At 44.3% G+C, this 18,327-nt stretch overlaps 1 protein-coding gene across 2 annotated transcripts in view; it reads right to left on the bottom strand.

Moving 5' to 3' along the window:
- Window positions 1–15,031, bottom strand: part of ITPKA (inositol-trisphosphate 3-kinase A) — a 40,281-nt gene extending 25,250 nt beyond the window's left edge. Inside the window, exons 1-2 of one of the 2 annotated variants that reach the window (XM_074584597.1) lie at window positions 14,141–15,031; window positions 13,695–13,745 (exon numbers count right to left, since the gene is read on the bottom strand). In XM_074584597.1, coding sequence (XP_074440698.1) covers window positions 13,695–13,745; window positions 14,141–14,644 — 555 coding nt within the window. In that variant the 5' untranslated portion in view covers window positions 14,645–15,031. The remainder of the gene's footprint in view (window positions 1–13,694; window positions 13,746–14,140) is intronic. The other variant, XM_074584598.1, reaches the window with a different exon arrangement.
- Between the last annotated feature and the right edge of the window lie 3,296 nt (window positions 15,032–18,327).

Raw genomic sequence — 18,327 nt, 5'->3', positions numbered from 1 at the left:
GGCCCCAGAAGCCGTATCCCATATAACTTTGACTTTCTGCCCAAAAGGAATATAACACTGTAACAGTGGAAGACTATTGTGCTATAATTAATTTTTTTCCTGTAGGAAAGGATAGATAGCACAAGGATAGAGTCAAGGTTGCTGTAAGAACCTACTGGTTACTTGTGGTGATTGTGCTTCATTTTGGTCACCATTCCATGAAAGCTTTGACAAGATGGAGCAAACTTTGGGGATGAATAACAAATGTCATATCTCTGAGGCTGAAAGAATTGTTTGTTTAGCCTGAGAGGACCAAGCACCGCAACTGTCTTCTAGTACAAAAGTTTTCATAACTATTAGAGCAGTCAATTGTTCTCCATGTCCACTGGGAAGGACCAGAACAAATGACTTTAATTTGCAACAAAACCAAGACATTCAGGTCAGATGTCAAACAAGGGCCTTCCATGTATCAGTGAGCTTTCAAACAGGCTTGACAAATGCCTGTAAAATCGTGGCATAGCCCAGTCACAGGGGACACCTGCCACCAACATAAAACTGGGCTGATCCCAGCATCAATGAGTTGCAATACTTTTAAAGGAGTTCTAGTCACAGGCACCAAGATGGTTCATCATCAGTCATCTAGAGATACTTATGTCCTACAGGACAGTGAGGAAAGTTATATGGTCCCTTTCTGTGCTTTATTTCCATTTCCTAAAAAGTATTAAAACATACATTTAAAAAATTAAGTCCCTCACACCAACACTTATCTGCAAATCAGGACTTCTGAAATTATTGTACCCATGCATGTACATATGCACACACATATAAAGAGGTTACTGACAGGTATATATTTTTAAAATGTACATACATAGAACTTTTCTCTTTCCTACCATGATAATTCAGCTTCTAACATCCTAAAACATCAGACACTCATTTGCAAAAGATCTAAGCAAACTCCACTGCCTCATTATGGGATCTAAGTCCAGACACATGCCCTTTCTCTGCTGCAGTTCCCACAACTGCAGGCTATAATAGCTCCACTTCAGAACACTGTTGAACAATTTAAGTAATTAATGCTTGCAAACTAAATTAGAGGCACTCAAATAAGCAGCAATACAGCGTTAAGTGAAAAGAATTATTACAGTCTTAAAATATGTCATGTAAAAAACAGATCAGACATCCACTGGTAACAGTTTGCCATTTGCTCTTCTAATCTGCCACAAGACAGAGTCCAGTACTCCGTCTCTCCTCCTTTGTCTCCTCCAAACTCACACCTCCATCTTTCCCCAAAGACGCATAAGCAGTTACTGCTTCACCTATCACTTACACCACTGTTCAAATACGGCCCACCCTTTGCAATGGAATGCAAGCGTCAACATGCGATAGGCACTGTTATTTAGAGTGGTGTGGTATTTACCTAGGGGAAAGCCACATCCTTCAGCAACCACTTTAATAACTCCAAGCTTTAACATAGTAGCTGTGAGATTATTCCAAAGCACTGTGTCAAAAGGATTTAAAAGGAAAAAAAAAAACCAAAAAACCAAAAAAAACCCAAGCAAGCAAAAAACACACTCCTACTTGGGTTAGCATCGGAACAGATCAAGTGAGGCCAGTGTCCCAGACAGCATGGGAGCCCATAAACGGAATGTGGCAATGATGGAGAAACCCAGAATTAAACGGGAACAGCGACCCTTCAGCTTCCCCCATAGGAGTGAGAGGGCCTTCTGGGTCACAAGGTAGTTGTTTATTTTTGGAGCAAGCCTAAGATTAGAGAAACTCTTCCTGCCCCAAGTCAGCACCAGGAACTATGTAAGGAATGTGGAGAAAAGATGACTTCTCCCTTGAGCAAAACCACAGGATGAAAAGAGAATTTCTGTTAACAGAACAACACAAGAAAGGCGAGTTTAATTCCTCCTCCATAACAGAAGCAGGTAGTCCCAGAAGACAAGGGATTATTTAAGATTTTAATTTCCATAATGTAGCCTTAAGAGAGAGAGTCAAATTCAGACCTTACATAAGCAGGAGTGACTCAACGAAAGACTGAAACTGAAACAAGGCATCTGCCTTCCTGAAGAGATGTGGGCGTTTGAACAATAGTGAATGTGTTGTACAGAGTATGTTTCCTCTGCCCTGAAGGTAAACAAACGTGTTTACAATCAAGATCCTGGAGATCCCACCTTTTTAGAAGCACAAACATCAATTGCTAATTATTAAGACATGAACCCACCTAAAAATAAAATAAAATAAACAGGGTGTAGTTTATACATAGACCATTTATCTACCAAAACTTTTACCTCATCGTAAGAGACCAAAAACCCCCATAAAAACTTACAAGAATTTCATACTGTTGATTCCTAGCAACAGAACTGCAAGCCACACTCCCGTATCTTGCACAACCACCTACACCAGCCTCCCGAAATACGGAGCAAGCAGCAGCTTCTATGCCAGATTGGACATAAGTAACAGAACCCATGAGTGACCAACATCAATATATCAGGACTCAGCAAACAAAGACAAGACAGACATTTGAAATATCATTTGCAAGTGGTTTATGACTTATGCTTCACACGGGGCCATGCAGAGCAGTTATTTCACAAGCCAAGACTGACATTGCTGCCCTGTCTGCTTTTTTTCTTGAAAAATGCAGCGTAAAAAGAAAATTGGCGACTTGGCTATATTCATCCTAGAGCCATCCCCTGTCCCAGCAGGACTGCTGCCTATACAGAGGACTGAAAAGGCAGGCTGGGATCAAGACACACAGCTATGGCAATAGGACAGGACATATTTCTAGAAATAATGCAGCAAGTCCCAATGGATGAACAGTGATGGAAAAGAGAGAATTAGTTTTCACGACAGTTTTAATGTTGGAATGGGAAACCATGCTTAGAACATCAGCTAGTCCTACTGCTGGGAAAAGGACTGGAGACGGTGGGCACAGGGATTAACAAGCACAAGGCTATTAGACAGCACAGCACTTCCTCCCTCCCTGGTCTCATTGCTGAAGGCAGTCAGTCACATATTCTCCTTGGTCTTGCTACAAATTTTAGGAAAACAAGTAATGAAAACGTTACAGGGGCCTGATTAGTGCCCAAATCCATGCAAATCATTAGGCCAGAGACAACTCCAGAGACTCACTTCTTCCTAACACATTTAAAATACAGCTTCATTATTTTTTTTCTACTGAATGCCTTTGGTAGCCATGGTGGCGTCATGAGCAAGTGACAGGCAAAAGCATCTGGAAGTCAGGAATCTCCACTTCAAAATCCTCTCACAGGATTTTCAAGAGTATGGCAGGATCCATCCCAAAATGAGTACTTTGCGATTTAATTCCTTATTCCTTCTGCTTTAGTACAAAGAAGGCAAAAAAATTCCTTATCTAAATTCCACACAGCAAGACAATACAAACTGTATACAATTATCAGCCCAAAATTACGATACTCAGCATTTTGCACTAAGAAAAGTGAAAGCTGGAGCGTAGGAAGGTTTCAGAGTTTCTTCACATTATATTCTCCTCTGAACAAAGCTGACCCTTTGCAGAACCAGTGCCGCTGTTCCTACAGAATGCGCATGGGTGGGAACGGCTGAGGAAGAAGCCCACAGCAAGCAGAGCTTATCATGATTAGAACATTCAGGTCAAGTGCACTTAGCCAACAACCCACTCAAACCCCACAAAAGATAACAAACAGCCAATCTGCACACCCGAACACTGTGCACACAGATTTTTATCCTTTCTATCACTACTGCATCACATAAGCATACAGTGATGGAGAAAAATACAGAAGCCACCTTTTAAGACTTGCTCTAGCTCTGCCTCTTTCAGAAGATCAGGGTCTCAAACCCCAGATTTCCTGTAGAGCCACTAAAGCACAAATGCACAAGAAGTCTTTCTGCTTCTGTGTCTCTCATTCTCCTGAGAACTGCTTTAGGTTGCTCACCTTAAAGAAGCACAATAACTGTCTGCTTCAGACTGAACAATTCCAGCAAAGCTTCAACTGTTTCCAAGGCTAGAAAAAGATACATCTTGATCCCATTACAAAATTTCTGGTGAATGCTCTGAAAAGCTTTTTAACTCTGAATTTTGAGGAAGGAGCCTGAAATTAGGCAAGAGGACAGTTTTCAAAGCAGGAGCAAGCCACGGGAAGAGCAGAAGTTAACCTGACCAAATGTGGCAAATTGTAAGAACTTCAGGTTCATTTGCAGTAGACACTTGTTAGTCTTTAGAAGCTACCTTCTGTGGAGATTGCTGGGCACAGCACACACAAGGGACTGATGGAGCTCAGCTGTGAAGGGTGGTGGTGTCCCTCCCACTCTTCAGACACAGGCAAGCTTGAGGAGACTCAGCTGTGACCTAGGTTTGCTGGATACAAGAGTGCCATCTCCCACAGGGCCTCAGGAGCCTCTTCAAGTACAGCACTCCTTTTAGTGCCCTCTTTAGCACAGGCATGTTAAATGGACCAGACAGCTCTAGCTCACTCTGCAGCAAGTGCTCTGGAAAGGAAGCGAGGATAAAACACTGTTTTCACATGTCAGCACCTTCCACTACCAGAATGTGTTCAGATGGAGAATTATGCTTGAACTGGAGCTTTAAAAATATCTTAAATGCAAAATTGAGCACTCAAAAGTTAGAAATGTTCAGAATTGACGTTTTCTGTGCAATCTGAAGTTATCCTCTCTATGCCAACGCTTACCTTTTTCTGTAGACCTTATGATATAGTCTTCAATTATATAATAACATATTGTAGTTCCTATTCATTCAGTGTAAACAATTCCTGACCCTATAAAAAGCAGCTTTTTTTTTTTTTAATTCTGTCCTCATTGGCTTTACCATTTATACTTCACTTACTGGAAATCTACTGTAAACATAGTTACTGAGTTGTGTGTGGTAGTTTTAAGAGAGTCATCACTGCAGCAGTAGAGTGCTTTCCAGATTTTAATGAATTTGTTTTCACAGTCTGTTACACAAACTTTTTTTATTCCTATCTTAGAAGGAAAATACCAAAGCAAAGATGGGTTAATATGAGAAATATCCACTAATTTTGAAAGCCTGAACTCAGGTGCCAATTTTTGCTTTTCCTATTACCTAGTGTTATACAATACCGTAGAACAGTTCCCATTAACTTCAGTTGCAAGTACAAACATTCAGCATTTCTGGTAATAAGACCCATACTCTCAAGTCGGTCAATAGGAGAATGAGAAAAATACAATTGGCAGCCATGGTGAAAGTCTACATAAATAGCTTGCCTAGTCTTTCCCAGGGACACTGTGAAACACAAGCAGTTCTCCAGATCAGCATTCAGCAGCATTAGATCGGAAAGTCAGTCTTTCTCTTCCTGTGATCTGCCTGATTTGTTGCATACCTATCTATGAAGAAACAAGTGCTGCAATACGTAGCATCAGTCACTATGGAACTTGTCCTTTGAGTTGATCTGAAACATAAACCAGCTGCTTATTAGTTGAGTTCTACACTAAAGACTGTAGAATATTAATATGCCCACACTGCAGTCACTTTAGTTATTTTATTTCACATATTTTTAATGCTTGGCTGAATGATGATTTCTTAACATAATTGTCTCACATTCTCCTGATGTGGTTGGGGGGTTTCTTTGAGAATGTATTTTCCATGTTTTTTAAAGCAACAGTCTGCCTGCCCATTAAGTTTTGATCTTCTGTCTAATCATTCCCCTCATTCCCAACCAGTCCCAGTCACTCCCCTCCCATTTGCCTATCACAACCCTCTTACCTCCCTCATCTCCAAAGTTTTACTCTTGACTAACCTGCATCAGAATGGCACAGCTTCCTGTACGCAGTGTGTCTGCCCATACAAGTGGTCATTTGAAAGCACAAGAGAAGACCACTACCTGTGCCACATGCTCAGGGGGTCTTTGAAGATTTTCAGCAGAGGAGGTGAGCATCTAAATGCATTCCGGTAGTGGAAGGCGCTGACATGTGAAACCAGTGTTTTATCCTCCCTTCCTTTCCAGAGCACTTGCTGCAGAGTGAGCTAGAGCTGTCTGGTCCATTTAACATGCCTGTGCTAAAGAGGGCACTAAAAGGAGTGCTGTACTTGAAGAGGCTCCTGAGGCCCTGTGGGAGATGGCACTCTTGTATCCAGCAAACCTAGGTCACAGCTGAGCCTCCTCAAGCTTGCCTGTGTCTGAAGAGTGGGATGGACAACACCACCCTTCACAGCTGAGCTCCATCAGTCCCCTGTGTGCACTACAGACAGACTTCAAGGAGAACCAGCACCTCAAAGGTAAGAAGTAGAAACCTACATTTGATTCAGCGCTCCACAACAGGAAGCAAAGAAAGTAAAACACAGAAGTGACATGCTGTCCACAGTGAACATCACTGAGAAGAATCACTGCAGTGTTCTCAACTATACGGAGCTGCTTGAAAAAAGCTAAGACACAAAGAAAGCTGTGTTCTCTGTAGCAGCTCAGAGTAGTGAAGGCAGCTATAGCTAAGACTGGATCATTTTATGTCAGGATGTTGTAGACACCAGGGGACAGAATCAGTTATACCAACAATGAATGATGGTTTCCTACCATCACTGGAAAACAAAGGCATCTCTTTCTATACAGTGTTCAAAGTAATTTACCAAGAGATATGACCCTTATCATATGAAACTTGTATGAAGACTACAGGAGTTCGCACTCTCCTCTGATACATCAAAGTGAACTGTGCTGTTGCCACTAGCTTTCTTACTCACACAGTTCTGCGACATCCCAGCTTCCTGTTAAACAGGTAATCATTTGGTGGACTGATGAATCATAGGCATTTCAGTGCCAATTATATGCAGACATAACAAGTATCTATACTTATACTTTATCACCTGTAACCACACCTCTGTTATCAACGTGGCTCAAGTATGGACGTGGTTGATGGAGAAGGCTGATGAGGAACAGCAGATTGAATTGAATGCGAGTAAAATAAAGGTGATATCGGTGGTCTGGGGTAAACAGTTTAAAGAGTTTGCATTCACTGCGCCACCTTACTTGGATATTTCATCCTGCAGATAAGGAGTGTTGCTGGATTCTGGGTGAATGCCAAGCTCCCACAAAGCAACGTCTGTGTCATGCTTGCTATAGTCACCAACTGGCTTGGAGATTCTGTCCCAAGCTCTAAATCTGGATCGTGCCAGGTCTATGATACTGCTTCAAATGAGCTGCCAACTGGTCTTTGGCTAACTTCTTTCTGAGCTTGCCAAGGAATAGAAGATTTGTTAACAGGCAATAGTAGCCACGCCTGATGAGTTCAGGGTAGGCTTCTATAGCATCAGTCTCACTCTTCCACATTTTGGAATGGAAAATTTCCGCCCCTGTGGGAAGCTCAACAAAACCCACCCAACTGCTGCTGGCTATGTGTTATCCCAGAAAGCATTCTCCATTACTGACAGGAATGGATCAGTTAAACACTGGAAACAATACACCAATGTGTTTGCTAGTCTGACACTGGATGAACAGGTAGCCTCTCCCCCTTCCCTATGGTTTTGCTCAGAATAAGCTGATGGAGACTAACACTTGCTTCTTCTCCGCCCGCCCTCACCACTTTTTCTTTTTTTAATGTTTTTTTTTCCCCCCAAGGTAATGCTATGCTATGGACAGACAATGCCATCTTGCCCAACTTGTGAGCTTTATAGAGGAAGCTCTGTTGGTAGAGAAAGATGAGAAGAGCACTTAAAAATGCAATCTAAATCTACGCTACACAAGATCCAAATTATCATGGACTGACAAGCCAATTCTTTCTGCCTCAGCCCCCTTTTTCTGCAAAAACTACACTGACAGAGAAGGCAGAAGAGAGACAGACAGCGAATCTACTGGTGCTATACATAAGATCACTTTTTCCTTCCAAGATGTGTGAGGATAATATTACTTTTCTGACATCACATTTTATAGATAATCACCACAAAATGCTGTACGATGATCCTTAGTTCTTCTCTCCGTCACTGCTAAACAAAACAGCTATCTACAACGTAAATAAAATGTGCATTCTAAGCTTCCAGATATATTAGCTGTATTAAATTCCATCACATTGTGAGCATTTAATCAATCTGATTCACTTTAACACATTCCATTTATAATAAACCTTATACGTAGGCCGAGAGGTTATTTTTGTCTATGTTCAATTAAAAAAACCTGCTCACCCTCATCAAACCAGCCTAATAGAATAAGAGTGTCAGAACCCAAAAATATACATAGACACATAAAATTCTAAACTATTGCTCCAGCCACTACCCTTATTCCTTTTCAGACTAGCACGGGTTTTCACAAATAAATCTTTAACTCTGTTGAATCGATGATAGCCTGAGAAAAAAAATCTGTTTAGGTATGCCCTCTTTAAATATGAATGCACCACCTGATGATGAGGAGTCACTGTTACTTTCTTTCCCTCTTTCCAGATGTAATAAGCATTACAAGGAGGTTTGAACTGTAGAAACGTGCATACAGAGAAACTTCTATAACATACCTAATCCAACAGGTCTGTAAGGAAAAAAAAAAAATATATAACAGAGCTCTTCCAATTTAAACTGTACACCCTAGCAACAATATATCCTTTAACACATGAAAAGTGAAAACTATCAGAGGGAAATTCATTCAAGAAAGAATCTTGTAATCTGTAAGTCACCATTTCAGATATATCCAGGATCAGAAACTCTTAACTGATAGGACATTTAATTGCCTCTCTCTCAACTAATTTGGTAAGAGCTAACTCATTTCCTACCAGACAAGAGTCTACCTTACTAATAAACAGTGACCTCAAGAACTGATACTTCTGATGTTTCAATATACTCCACCATTCGAGCGTACAGTGGAGAAGAAACCATCCTCAAACTGAAAGAAGGCTCCCAATTCAGAGTTTTGTCCCAATAACTGTGCAACGTGGAAATGTGGCAAGTAGTCTGCTGCTGTTCACTTCATATTTGTTCAGCATACAGTACATGTATGTTCAAAAAGATTTCAGTATTCAGGACTGACATTAGAAATTAGCATATTTTTTTTTTTGAACTATGAAATGTATTCCATTAAAAGTAGTTGTTCCACGAGCAGCAAACTAATGAAGCCTGGTTTCTAGCTGACTGGTATCTACTGTCCTCCACTCTTATCAGAGTAACTACAGCTTGTCCTCTCTAAGCTTGTGCCAAAAAAAAAAGTATCAGATTTCTACATATCCCCACAATTTCTTTACCTTCTTCCCCTGCGCCTCAACTAGTGCCTTCCACATTCCCTAACCTCACCAGCCCACAGCAGTGTATTCACCCTCCCATACTTTCTCCTAATCACTCTCAGGACAAGAGGCACTACCTGCAGCAGCTGGCAAAAGCACATAAGCACTGATCAACTAGCCAGTATGCACATGCCAATCCACTAGTTCACAAACAAAACAGAAGACAACTGTTGAACTCATCCTGCACCTTCTCCCCCTGAGAACAAAAGGTATGCACTTATTTTGGTTTCCTCTCCTCCACTCAGATGCTGATCTTTGTGGAACTTTAAAGAACTCTTTCTTGAAGAAACTTTGAGATGTCTATCCTACTGCCAAATTTGGCTGAAATCTACTAAAGTTGTTAAAATGGAATTGATAGAGTGATTACACAAGCTTTCTTTCCTTTGGAAAGTAGGCTAAAAACCCATTAACAGTCTTACTTATGTCAGCCCTTCGTTCCCATTCTTCATTTAAAAATAACAATTCTATTCTACTGCATTAGCTTATGTAACCCACCCCTGAGCTGAAGCAGCTGAAACTTTTGGTCTGTATTTTTCAAGTGTGTGTGACTCTCTATATGTTTGTCCATTTTAAGGTGCTTGGTATTATAAAAAATAATGGTGAGAAGATCAGTGAAACCAAATAAGCTTCACTAACAGCTATCCCCCAAAGTTTCTGGACTGGTACCATTGCAAGCAAGAACTGAACTGTTTTTTTTCTAGCAAGCTGTCAGCTGTTCTCATGGTTACAGATCTAGGAATTTGGAATGACGGGTCACAGTTATGAGAACGAGTAGATTTATTTGGCATGTTTCCACCTAGTAAATAACATTCTCCTATAAAGAGGACAAGAGGCTGCTGTACGTTATCATGGTGTTTATTCTCTGTGAAAACCACTTCTTAAAATCTCTGTCCCAACAAAGAAGGTGCTAACCAGATTTACGTATTTCTTAAAATTGCTCAGTCACAGAATGAAGACAAAAATATATAACTCTTGCACTCTCTCCATTACTATAAATGGACCACTGGTGCTTTCACTGCAAGATTCAACTGTGTATATACACTTTCCAGATGGCATGAAGCAAGAGTAGAAAAGCACGCTTCCCATTTAAATGCAAGGGAAGGCAGGAATGTTAACTGTTGTCATAGGGTAAAATCTGTTCTGTCAATTGGCTATTTAAAAAATAACCATTATTTTTTGATTAAGTTACCTGCCAAGATTTGTGAAGCTCCAGCTATGGCGTTATGCAAATTACATTAACACAGCTATGTGCAATTCGTTTTCACAGAACCACAAGCTCAGCTAACAGGACAGCAGCAGAGGCTTCTCTCATGCTTCCAGCTCTTCATTGCTGGAGGGGTCTTCCTCCAGGAAAGCCAGGGCAGTCCAGTTTCCAAAGCCTCTGTTAATTACTGCAAAATGAAATGCAGAACTTGTGCTGAGGAACTGGAACACCTACCCACTGAGCTTCTCTCAAAGGTGGGCCCACCTAAACGCAAACAGCGTTTTGTCCCTGCTGAGCCAGGCTGGAACTGTACTGCAATCAGTCACCAATCCCAAGGTATTCACTCCGCCCAGCTGGGGCCCTAAGGCTCCAGGGACATGCCCACATACTGTGCTCAATAAGAATTTAAAATTTAATGCTGTCGTGATGTGCCAATTATTCCAACCCAGAATGCTCTGTGAAACATTTAACTGAATCATTCATCCTCTTGGAGAACTCTCTGTTTGCCTCATGAGCTGCCAGGGAGAACCATCCTCCAAGCCTCCCAGGTTTATAATCCCAGGATTTAAGGCCTGATAACTCCAGGGTGGCAAGCCCTGTACACAGAAGGGTTACAGAGTTTCCTGTCTCTCACACAGGCCTGCACAGATAGCTTGAGAGCTCACACAATTTCAAAGACACAGCTGAGTCTTGATTGCCAGGTCAACAGTAGAGGCCTTCAGCTGAGAGGGCCTTCTTCAGCTAAGGTCTCAAGTTCCTGGGTCTGCAGATGGAAGCCTTGAAGCCCTGATAACAGGAACATTATCAGAACTTCTGCTCCTGCAGTTGAAGACCTGGGCAAGTTTCCAAGGTCCCTGCTAGGCACTGGGGAGTCTGGTAGGCTTGACAGATCAGCAGTCCTCTGAGCACTGGTCTGAGCTTAGTCATAAGGCGCCAGGCTCCAAATTAATTTCTAATATTTCCAAAGAAAAGTCTAAGGAAATTCCAATACAAGCAAAATTTCAAAATGTCACAATTTCCCATGAATCAGGGAACACCAAGTTTGGCCCACCTCTGATTGAGTTTCCTTCAGAAAAGTCTCTATCCTTTGTGTTCCACTCTGAGAATGAGCCTTCATCTATTAAAATACATACACTAAAAACAATACATATGTACAACATGTGCCAATTTACCTCTAGATAGAATCCTCAAAATATAAAACCATTCCTCAGATTATCCTAAAATTTCTAGTTATTTTCACATGCATGTGCTTGCCTTGAACCCAAAGCCTGCCCTAAGATTAATTAGTAGAAAGAACATATCCTGTAAAGTTGAACCCACAGAGGTTCAAAACAGAGGCTTCTACTTCACCATGCTACGTGCTCACTGCTTCACTAAAGAAACAGTGTCTGTAAAGACTGGACAGCCGAGCGCAGGGATTGCTAATATCACAGCATTGTCCACTATCAAAAGACATCAAACACAAGAGCAAGCCTATCCTGGTCACCTCCAGGTATCAGCGAGCACACCTGAGATGAAGGGCAGCATGCCTGACCACAGGGAAAAAGCAGATTCCCGGGATTCAAGCTTTTGGTGGGTAATGCAGCAAGGAAAGCAGGGATGAACTACATGAGCATGCAGTAAGCAAATAAAAGATTTTGTCCATTTAATTTATTAGGCAGTGTCATAAAGCTGGTGATACTTAGTTCTGCTGTTTTAGAGTCCTAGGTACCAGTCCCAGCTCTGGTTTGCCAGCTTGCCACAGAAGTGATAACATGGTAGAGAATATCAGTCAGAAGGCAGGCTCTTGGTGGGCAGTTTGCCCCATCTTCCCCTACACCACAGGTATGGAAGAGTAACTCAGCCATTAAAAACATGAATTATTTTACTAGTTGAGTCACCTTACCAACGAGACATTAAAAAATCCTGCAGTCGCACTGGACTTGGGAAACCTGCATAAACTTTTTTCAAAAACTGAATTCTCGTAACACTTTTGAAGTTCTCAACTTCCCCCACACCTAAATGAATAGGACAGTCTCTCAGAGTTTAAAGTACTTATAATACAGCTATTTTTAGTTTGTCTATAAATCATTGTTAAAGACCACCTTCTTTACTTTTAAACTTTTCTTCTTGTCATTAAAAGGTGACTAAAGCCTTTTCCAATTTTGCAATGCCTAGAAACTTCATATAATTTAAAAGAAAGAAATACCACACACCATCCACTTACGCTGTATGTTTTAGTTACATGCATGTACCTAAAGCATACAGTTCTAATAAATGATTTAAGACTCAATATTACATACAATACCAATGACTTCAGAGGTACAGAATCAGAACCTTAAAGGCAGCATGGCTTGTTGCCTGAAGAATAGGTTTTGCTTCAGCCTATATTCACAGACAAGTTAACCAGATGTCATGATGCCATCTCTGAGTTCTCTTTATTGCTAAAGTGTTACCACTAAATTACTGTTCCCTATTTAACACGCATACAGCCCACTGCAATAGCAGGGATATTGAGTCAAATGAGCCTATAGCCTTTTTCCACCTTTAATGTCTATTCTTCTGCTACTTACACAAAAACCCCACTAGCATATCATGTATTTCAGAAAAGAAAGCCAAACAGCAATACATTAGTAATGGCTTCCCACACACACCGGATTCAGTAAGGATCAAAAGTACAAATTCAGTAGTATTATTATCGGTTTCTTGATACGCAATATGATAAAGTACAAACCTTTTTCTTTTTTTCCCCAAACCAGGCCACAAGTTGATGCAAACAAAGCCAATATTGCGCACAGCATTTTAGCTCCTGTACTATGTGTCCTCTAAAGTAGTAAACCCACAATTACCATGAGAAAAGTCCAGCTGGAGGTACCACCTACAAGTTGCATTACTTCTTGCTTATACATTTTTTCAGAACATATGTTCTGCTAGAAAACAATTCAGTACCAATGAGCTGGCATTAGAACAACAATTTAAGCTGCAGCCTCAATAAAGGTAGGAGGGCTAATTCACTAAAGCAACATATTTCAGTTACAAAACCCCAAGCAGCACATCATAAGGAGTCAGGGAAATATATACCAAAGGAAAAAGCAACTAACTATATGCCTTTAAAAGTGCACTTCATGGATGAAAGCTGCCAAATTACAGAGGGGATTTACTGAGAAGAATGTGTTACTGCCAGAATGGACAAAAGCATGCATTCTACCCATTCCAAGCTCCTCCCCATCTCCTGTCATGCTCACAGCAAGAAGCAGCTCAAAAATTGACAACCACAGACTCTAGGATTGAAAGAGACAAAAAATACCTGCTGGTAAATGCCTGGAAAAATTTTATTTTGAAGATCTGATATAGAAGACTGGAAAAAAAAAAAAAAAAAAAAAACAAAAAAACAATCTACTTATGATCAAGCAACGCCCCCCCATATTCTTGGGACATTAAGCAGAGTTTCACAGCACAAAGGAAACAGCGCACACCTGGCCAGGTTTTATAAGAGCCAACGTGCAGCAGCGTTTTCCCAACAGGCACAGCAACCTGTAATACCGCATCGCACTACTGCTGGCCCAAAAGCAGGAGTTTCCCAGAGTTTGCGTGGAGTTGGGTCACGGAAACCTCACTCCAAAGGGGTGCTCCTGGCGACCCAGAGGCACCCAGGGGGCACCCAGCAGGCCCGCCCGGCCGCCCTCCCGGGGAGGGGGCAGCGCCTCCCGGGCGAACCGCCCCCAACCCCCTTCTCCCGCCACCTCCCCCTACCTGGTTGGTGTCCTCGCCGTGCTCCAGGTGCACGATGCCCTGGCTCCTGCCCTCCGTGTCGCTCAGCACGTCGTCCTCCGAGTCCTCCAGGAGGGACGAGGAGCCGGTGGAGGAGAGCGAGGAGGTGGAAAGGCGGCGGGACTGCAGGTGTAGCGAGCTGTCCGTCCTCAGCCAGCCGCCCTCGGGGTGCGGCGGCTGCGCCTGCGGGCTGCCCTGCGCCTCCTCGCTCTCCTCGGCGGTGACGGTGAGCCGGGGGATGACGGGCGGCAGCACCCCGTTGGGGGGCCGGCAGCCCCTCTTCGCTGGGTCGGGCAGCTGCCGGGCGGCGGCGGCAGCCACGGCGGCGCAGCGAGCCTCGAAAAGGGAGCGGAGCTCCCCTACGCTCAGCCGCTTGCCCCGGCTGAGGTCCGGGCTGCTGTGCAGCCCCGCGCGGGGCTCCATGGCGGGGTCGGGGCCGGGCGCCTGCCGGGCAGTGCCCCAGGGCCGGCGGCCAGGGGCGTGCATGGGGGAGCGCCGCGCCGCCGCCGGGGAAACTTCTTTGTGGCTCAGTCTCCGACCGCTGCTCGGAGTCGCGCCGCGAGGCTCATGTCCAGCCCGCCCTCTCTGGGCAGCTCTGACTCACCCGCGGGCGACAGCCGGAGCCGGCTACCGTGCTCGCTGACCCGGCGCCAGGGCCATGGGGGCGCGCCGAGCCCGCCCGCCGCCGCCGCCGCCCCGCTCCGCCTCAGTGCTGAGGGGAGGAGCGAGCCGAGCCGAACCGCGCCGCGGGGAGCCCCTACCCGCCCCTTCGCCGCCGCCCTTTTGGTTTCGCTTTCCCTGAGGTGGCCCCCGGGGAGCGGCTGGAGCCTTCGGGGTGTCCCCGCCGGGGCGCCTCCCGCCTTACCTCTGCGCGCGCCGCCCAACGGCTGCTGCCTCGCGCCCCGCCGCCCAGTAACGGCTCCCCAGGCACGGCGGCTGCGCAGCCGCGGGGGCGCCTCCCGGCTGCCTCGGGGCCGGAGAGGCGGCGCGGCCCGACCCGCTCTGCCCGCTTCCTAGCGCATGGGGAGGCGACTTCCGACGCCCTCTCGGCATTTCGACACCGTCAGGGACTCCGCGCGGCGGTCTGGGATCCGTGTGTGAACCCCCCCCGCGGGACGTTCCTCGGCGCACGCCCCGGCCCCCGTGGTGGCGCCGCCTGGCTCCGGTGCCAGGGCTGCCATGGCGGGACCTCAGCATCTTCGGGGACGGTTCCGCTCTCCCCGCAGGGGCGGCAGGGGGAGCGTGTGTGTGTGATGACTAGGTTGACACCATCCCGCGGGGCCGCGGTGGCCGCGCGTGAGTGACCCGCGCGGCGAGTCTGAGCTGCCGACCGGCCGCGCTCCAGGCCTCTGGCAGCACCGGAGATTCCCGCCCCGGTCAGGCCCCCACGTCTCGCCTGTAACGTTGTCAGCTGCGTGTGGTAGAGGCTGCAGGGTAGAGCCGGCCTCCGGTAAAGCCGGAATTTTCCGTTGGTCAGCGCTTTACCGACTTACCCAGGTGGCCTTAAGCCCCGGTTTGCCGAGGTAGCCCCAGCCCCCTTTACTGAATGAATTTCAGCAAGAATTACACACACACCGGTACTTCTTCCCTGCTAAACTCCCACTCTTCACCTTAAATGCAACCCATGCTGGGCTGCGGCATGTGTTGTAATTGTTGCTGTGAAGACCTTTGGAACAGGAAAGGCGTCCTACCATAGGGTTACATCAGCTGAGATGATTAGTAGAATTAATAATTTTGGAACCAAATGCTAAAGTCTTCAACTTAGTTTTTTGCTCATTTATCTCATTGTTTCCTTGTACTCTCCCATCTGTCTCTTGCCATCTGTTGTCTGTTGCCTGGTACTTGGGCTGCGAGCTCCTTGCAAAAGGGGCTGTGCTCCCTCAACATGTAAATGCAGTGCAGCCCAGGCCACGGCTGGGACTTCTTGGTCCTGTGATACTATAAATAATTTGGCAACCCGCTTTGTTTCATTCGGATTATTCGGTTGCAGTTGACTGTTTTACAGCCCGATCTTGCAGGTAGTCTTCGGAAAACTGTTTCAACAGGCACCACACGACATGCCTTCTACCCAGGCAACTGCCGTGCCACTCACAAAGCCCACAGCTTGCAAATGCCCCGGAGCAGACAGGAAGGCAGCTGGGGAACTTCATAAGGAAAAATTCAGGCATCTTCCGATACTTTTCTAGAATTAGGTGGTGCCCAGCCAGGAATTTGGACAATCTGAATTTCCAGTTTAAACGGCCAAGTCTTGTGGTGGATTTAGTTCTTTGTGTAGAGGCAGCTGTGGGAGCTGCCAAGGTGCATGTGGTGAGTGAGGCAGGGGTGACAGCTACTGCCAAATTATGTAAAAACACTAGCAGTAAAGTGCCGAAGAAAATGGTTGGCAGTGCAGCTTTCCACCAACTGACAAAAAAACAAAGTGGGAGGATATTCCTTCATGGTAGACCAGAACGGGTTTAAGTTCTTTCTGAAAGGAGATAGAGTCACCAATTTTATGTATTAACTTTGTAATTAGCTTCAAATTTTGTAGTGCAGAAAGGCAATCTCAAACTATGATTAGGCCTAATACATACCTAAAGTCATAACAGTTTAATCAAAAGCATGATTTTATAATTGATGGCCTTATAAGAAGACTCACTGTGATAAATTTACAGATCACAGCAGAAAACACAGAGGCCAGTTTTAAACGGGTATCGAGGATTCCCCACACACAGGGTGGACCCACTTAACTAATTTATGTAGCTGTGGCAGCGTCCGTCTGTAGACGAGCAAGATAGAAAAGGAGTTTATTCACAGGAGAGAGCTTAAGTGCGAGCTTTTGCAGGCCAAACAGGAACCCTTCAGGGAGCCCTGCTGCACGTGGAAGGACGGTTCCATTTCCAGGCTCTTTTAGCCGTTGCTCTGTGTGCTGATTCTGCAATTACAGGACTATGTGTGGTCTATGATTAGGAAACCTTATTTAAAAGGTTTCCTTATTTTGGAAACCTTACCCTTAGTAACGGTTCTGAGACCACCAACTCATTCCACATAGAGCTAAGATTAGTTAATAGTTCAGTTATAAAATATAATTTTTAAGGATTTAATTTCAACCAATGAAGATAGAAACAAAATACATGCAATACATTTAATTTTAATAAATTAGCACATGTATAAAAATAGAAAAATGCCATTTTAATAATACTAGTTAGTGACGATCGGTTGGATAAGATTAGATAGGTTTGGCTGACTGCTTTTGTAGCATTATCAGCTTTAGAGAGCTACTGATCTCTGAACTTTGTGTAAGATTTAACTTGAAATCTCTCAACACTACCAGGAGAATAAAGAGATTCTTCAGTCCGTCAGGTATCACCACCTTTGCTTGTAAGTGTACCACTGTTTTAACAAAAGGAATGTTGCTCGTGTCCTGGCAAAGTGGTAATGACTTGTACTTTCCACTTGTGAAATTCTGCATTCCTGACAGCAAAGGGCTGTCAGCATCCATTAATGACACTTGGCAAGAGCTGGGTCTGATAAGATACAGATATGTGCGTCCCTGTTTCACAGATGGGTAAACTGATGTACAGACAGTACATGAATTGACTACAGACATACAGTGAGTCAGGGGCAGAAACTGGCGCTGCAGATTTGCTCTCTGCTGCGATAACCACCAGGTCACGTTCCCACCTCCAGGGGTAAAAAGTTTTGTTTATCGCAGTCATTCTGATTCATATCGGTATTGCTTCTCACTGACGAGGTTTCACATTTCACACACTCCTGCTACAAAAAGAACTTTCTGCCTTTATTTACACTGGCAAAAAAAGATTATTTCATTCCCATGACATCCCTTTTTAAACACTGTTATCATTAACATATTGCTTGTTTTTACTTCTTTTCAGTTTGCATTCCCATAGGGTGTCTAAGCCTTGACAATACAAAGACAAAGAGGATGCAATGGACACTTCTACAGACATGAAAGATTTCACGTAGACAACAGTTTAAGTATGGTCTAGAGGGGAGGCTTGGGTTTAACTTGGCCTGCTTAGCACACGCAAAATACTTCATTGCCCACATGAGACTTCTCAGAGGGCTTGGAGCGTGACAGCTGAGAAACGCCGTGTCCTTCAATTCCAACTGAGCATGACCTAAGAAGACCTGAAAAAGTAATTCAGAGTTGTGATTCACATGTCTGT

The sequence above is a fragment of the Larus michahellis genome, chromosome 4 (genome assembly GCF_964199755.1).
Source record: "Larus michahellis chromosome 4, bLarMic1.1, whole genome shotgun sequence".
Lineage (NCBI taxonomy): Eukaryota > Metazoa > Chordata > Aves > Charadriiformes > Laridae > Larus > Larus michahellis.
This window is presented reverse-complemented; position numbering and strand designations above follow the sequence as displayed.